General features: G+C 54.5%; 2 protein-coding genes across 2 annotated transcripts in view; one reads left to right on the forward strand and one right to left on the reverse strand.

The window, feature by feature from the left end:
• The window catches only part of PTSG_01346 (uncharacterized protein), a gene marked incomplete at its 5' end in the record, with an annotated part of 3,778 nt that extends 339 nt beyond the window's left edge, over positions 1 to 3,439 (reverse strand). Inside the window, 9 exons of the mRNA XM_004997261.1 lie at positions 242 to 453; positions 609 to 714; positions 878 to 912; positions 1,118 to 1,231; positions 1,656 to 1,787; positions 2,100 to 2,235; positions 2,448 to 2,485; positions 2,782 to 2,868; positions 3,284 to 3,439. Of these exons, the coding sequence (XP_004997318.1) occupies positions 242 to 453; positions 609 to 714; positions 878 to 912; positions 1,118 to 1,231; positions 1,656 to 1,787; positions 2,100 to 2,235; positions 2,448 to 2,485; positions 2,782 to 2,868; positions 3,284 to 3,439 (1,016 nt within the window). The remainder of the gene's footprint in view (positions 1 to 241; positions 454 to 608; positions 715 to 877; positions 913 to 1,117; positions 1,232 to 1,655; positions 1,788 to 2,099; positions 2,236 to 2,447; positions 2,486 to 2,781; positions 2,869 to 3,283) is intronic.
• Positions 3,440 to 3,489: 50 nt separating this feature from the next.
• The window catches only part of PTSG_01347 (uncharacterized protein), a gene marked incomplete at its 3' end in the record, with an annotated part of 1,969 nt that continues 458 nt past the window's right edge, over positions 3,490 to 5,000 (forward strand). The window contains exons 1-5 of the mRNA XM_004997262.1: positions 3,490 to 3,790; positions 3,939 to 3,997; positions 4,310 to 4,428; positions 4,631 to 4,781; position 5,000. The exon at position 5,000 is cut by the window's right edge and continues 72 nt beyond it. Of these exons, the coding sequence (XP_004997319.1) occupies positions 3,577 to 3,790; positions 3,939 to 3,997; positions 4,310 to 4,428; positions 4,631 to 4,781; position 5,000 (544 nt within the window). The 5' untranslated portion in view covers positions 3,490 to 3,576. The remainder of the gene's footprint in view (positions 3,791 to 3,938; positions 3,998 to 4,309; positions 4,429 to 4,630; positions 4,782 to 4,999) is intronic.

The following is a 5,000-nucleotide window of genomic DNA, read 5'->3' on the forward strand; positions in this document are numbered from 1 at the left end:
GGAATGTGAGACGTGGAGGTGACTGCACGAGTTGGTGAATAAGAGTGGTTGTCACAAAACAAGGAATGGAGGAAGGCATGCAGGAAGGCAGAAGGACAAGGAGACGGACACAGACACAGACATACGCCCGCATACAGACACAGACACAGACACAGACGCAGACGCAGACGCAGCAGATGCACGCGTCCCCTTCTCCCTCCCTCACCCCACCCACGCCCTAGAACAAAGTCAGGGCACGAACCGCTTATAGTTGCTTCGTTGAAGGCGGACCATGTCCACAGCGTCCAGCAGCTGCTGCCTCGCCTGCTGCTGTTCCGCCTCGAGTTGGCGCGAAATGGCATCCAACTGCGCATCCCGTCGTGCCGCTTCCATCAGCGCCCGGTCTCGCTCCGCCTTGCTCACCTCCGATGCCGCCATCAGCGACGCAAGCTCGTGTTTCCGGTGCTCGGCAATCTGAACGTGGTTGAGCGCATGCGAGTGAGTATGTACATGTATGCATGTGAGTGCATGCGTGCTGTAGTGATTGCTGAAGTGAGCGCTGCAGTGAGTGCTGCAGTTGACCGAAGCAATTCACAGTTCAGAGCGCGTCGCGCATGCCTGCCCCACACCTTGATGGCCGAGTCGAGGTGTGCGAGGTACTGTGCGCGCTCCTGCAGCGCCGCCTCGTAGTTGAGCTCTACTTGCGCCAGCCGTTCACTCAGCCGCCGTTTTTCTCTGCACACACAAGCATGGTGTGCCACGTTAGAAGGACAGTGTGTATGATTGCGTGGATGTGGGTGTGTGCGTATGTTTGTGTGCGTGCGGGGGTGGGTGTGCACACGTTTGTGTGCGCGTGTGCAAGTGTGCAAGCATGGCTGTACTCGACATGGCGACTTACTGGTGAACGGCGTCCAGGCGATCGCGAAGTGCGGTCTGCAGCGCCGGGCGATGCAACAAGAGGAAGTGCCGCGGCGGTGATGAAGCAGAGACGTGAGTGGAGCAGTGTTTGTGCGCACACAACAAAATGAGTCCAAAGTCGCATCCGCGTGTTTACAGAAGCGGTTCCACTCAACACACACACACACACACACACACACACACACACACACACTCTCTCTCTCTCTCTCGAACAACGCACCACCAGAGCTGTTGCTTCCTGCACTTTTGATTGCATCTGGACAATGTGGCGTTCCTTCTGGTTGACGGCGCCTTGCAGCTGCTGGATCGTGTCGCGAAGCCGAGACACCTCGCGCTGTTGCGGCAATGCAGTAAATCGCGGGGATGTGTGAGGCTTTGATTTGAGTTTCAAAGCGCAGACGGTGTCGTGCATCCGAACGACCGAGACACACAGAAAGCCACCCCGCCAGCCGGTCGTCACACACACATACACACGCAGACAGAGAGACAGAGAGACAGAGAGACAGAGAAAGAGAGACAGAGAGAAAGAGAGACAGAGAGACAGACAGACAGAGAGACAGAGAGACAGACAGACAGACAGACAGAGACAGAGAGACAGACAGACAGACAGACAGAGACAGAGAGACAGACACACACACCCACACCCACACCCACACACACACACACACACACACACACACACACACACACACACACACACACACACACACACACACACACACACACACACACACACACACACACACACACACACCAACCACGTGCTCGTTTGTGAGGTCCTGGATGATGCGGTCGTGGTGGTCGCCGTCTCGACTGGCGACCCCAGCGCTCTCGGTGTCGCTGTGCTGGTACTGGTCCGATGGTGGGGCATATCCTGTACCGCCACGCACCTGTGTTGATTGAGGACACGCAGTCGACGCAAGGAATGTTGTAAAACACAGTGGTGAAGGGGACGTGTTGGTCTCAATTGATACAGCAGGCGCACACAGGGAGAGAGGTACAAACACAAACCCACGCGCAGTCAAACGCACACAAGGAACCAAATTTCTGCAAGAGATAGGAGCGTTGATGCGTGAATTTTAACATTGGCACACACACACACACACACACACACACACACACACACACACACACACACACACACACACACACACACACACACACACACACACACGAACACTGAAACCTCATTGTACCTTTACCTGTGCGTCTGCGCGGATCCGGGCGTTTTCGCGCTGTAATCTGCTGTTTTCGTCCCGCAAACGCGAGAGTTCAAGGGCAACACGCTGGGCGTGTATGTCCTGCTGGCCCTTTTCCTCCTGTAATTGCTGTATTTCCCTGTTTCCAAGAGAGTGCACATCCATGGCATCCACAGTGAGTGAGGGGGTGTTGTGGAGGGCATGTGGTGGCCGTGGACGAACGTCATCGGACACAGGAGACAGAGGGAACTTGCTGTATCACCTGCACCTTGACAGTGAACCTGTTTGGGAGTCAAATGACAAGAACCAATGCGCAACTCGTGATGTTGCATTGGCGGGAAATGCACTTACTCGCGCTGCTTCTGCATCTTCTTCTCCATGCGTTGGATCTGGAACACAGGGCAGCACGGAAACCGCAAGCAAACACACACACACACACACACACACACACACACACACACACACACACACACACACACACACACACGAATCGAGCTGATGTGTGACACTCTTGCACTCCTGTCTGTGTAAACAAGTGGGTGTGTTTGGTCTGCAGTGCCAAACCCCACCACCACCACCACCACCACCACCACCACCACCACCACCACCACCACCACCACCACCACCACCACCATTCTCACTCCATCTCCTTCTTGCTCATTCCCCTTCTTATTCTTCTTCGCACCTCTGTTTGGTTTGCTTCATCTTTGCCAATCAAGAGTTTGTTCTCCTGCACCAGCGTGTTGGTCAGCTCCTGCAGTTCTTCCCAGTCCTACAGTTTAGAGGAAGAAGAAGAAGAAGAAGGGACATGGGAATGAGGATGGGGGAGAGAAAGGGCGGTAGCATCAGTATCATTGAGTGCGTTCGCAGGCGCAGTGTGTGTTCGTATGTGAACATGTCACCGTGAGGGTGTTCCGCGGGCAGTGAGTGGAATCATACAGACACACACACAGACACACACACACACAGAGACACAGACACACACACACGCACGCACACACACACACACACACACAGACACACACACACACACACGCGCACACACACACACACACACACACGCACACACACACACAGACACACACACACACACACACACACACAACGGCACACACACACACACACACAGACACAGAGACACACGCACACAGACACACAGACACACAGACACACGCACAGACACGCACCTCCTTTGTTCGCCCAGCTTCGATGAGACGCTGGCGGTCCTTATGTAGCTCTTCATTCTCAGCCAGCACCTCACTAATCTGCTTCTTCAAGCGATCAATCTCCCGTCCATAGCGCGTGAGCAGCTCGCTGCTATCTACGTCCATCGTCTCCGCCATCCCGCCACTTTGCTTGTCCTCCTTCTCAGATTTGAAATTTCCGCCGGATCGAAAACTGTTGAAGACACCAGCAAATCGCAAACAACCGCAGCGAGACAGCCGACAAGACAGCAAGAAGCAACAACAGCAAGCAAGTCATGGAGACGAAGGTTGCGCTTGGGGAAGAGGTGGCGGGGTACACACTGGTGGTGCCCAGTGTGAGCATTGGAAACACGGCACAGCTTGCTGTGGACTTGCTGACAGAGACGTTTGAGTACCAGGTGGAGACACAGGCCAGACACAACGCCGTCCTTCCGTTTGCGGGACCAAAGGACGAGGGTGCATCCAACGCCATCGTCACGGAAATGCAAGGTACACAATCCGTGGGCGGGTGTTCGGTCGACACAGCCAATCTCCAAGCACAGCCAATCGCATCGCGTTACAGTGGGCCCCACAGCCTTGTCATAGCTCCTCTCACTTTTGGTGCTTGCATGCTTCGTTTGTTTGTGGCTCGGTGCAGTTCATGTGTCGCACACGCACAAGTTGGTGGTGCTGCAGATTCGATCGGCGATTGCGCGCGTGAGTGTGTGCAAGGGGGAAGGCGAGGGTGAGAGGGAGGGGTTGTGTGCGTGTGTACGTGTGCGTGTGTATGTGTGCTCCCGTGTGGCACGTGTGTATGTGTGTGTGTGTGTCTGGAAGCACGAGCAGTGAGTGCAATTGTGCGTGTGGAGGGATACGTGTGTGCGTGTGTGTCTGTTGTGTGGGGTTTTGCTACCACGTTCTTGAACGGGGTTGATAATACGAAATGTTGAGCTGGAGGGGATGGCATGTTGGTGGCGGGATCTTGTGCGTCTCACCTTGGTTTCCACTTTTGTGTCTGCGGTGTAATAGCAACGAAGAGAAGAGTTTGTGCAAGATCTGTTCAAGTGGATTCAGAGCAAGTCATTCGGGCGCACGCTGCTCCTCACCAGCACGGATGCCATGCACCGCATCGACAGCCAGCTTGAAGGGTACAGAAGAGCATCCTGTGTGTGGTGTATCGTGCCACGTTCGGTTGTGTGCTTTGATGTGGTGTTTGGTTGTTGGCTGATGCTTGGCTGAAACAGAGCCTTGTACACAAGAATGGAAGTGAGAGCGCGGCCTGTGATTGAAAAGGGTCGAAGCCAAGTGTAACGAAGGTATGTTCTCACTTGAATGCCATTGGTAAAACAGGAGCCCGCTGCGTGCGCTGAGCACCACTGATGACTCGTCCACATATGCGCCATTGAAGACACTGGAGCTGCACACGGACAGCGCGCTTCCCAACAGCGTGTTCCTTCCCGGCGGCGGCTTTGCACGGCAGCTGTTCCTCAACGCCCTCGAGGTAACGCAACTGTGTATGTGTGTGTTGTGTATGTTGTGTGTATGTATGTTATGTGTATGTTGTGTGTGTGTGTATGTGTGTGTGTGTTAGAGTGCGGCAGTGTGGTTGTGTACATGTTTGTGTGTCTGGGTTGCATTATTGTGTAGGCGAATGCGAATCCCAGCTGCTGCGTGTGCTGTTGAATGCGTTGTTTCATCGCTGCCCCTTCCCCTCGCCAGG

Source organism: Salpingoeca rosetta (assembly GCF_000188695.1).
Source record: "Salpingoeca rosetta unplaced genomic scaffold supercont1.4, whole genome shotgun sequence".
Classification (NCBI taxonomy): Eukaryota; class Choanoflagellata; order Craspedida; family Salpingoecidae; genus Salpingoeca; species Salpingoeca rosetta.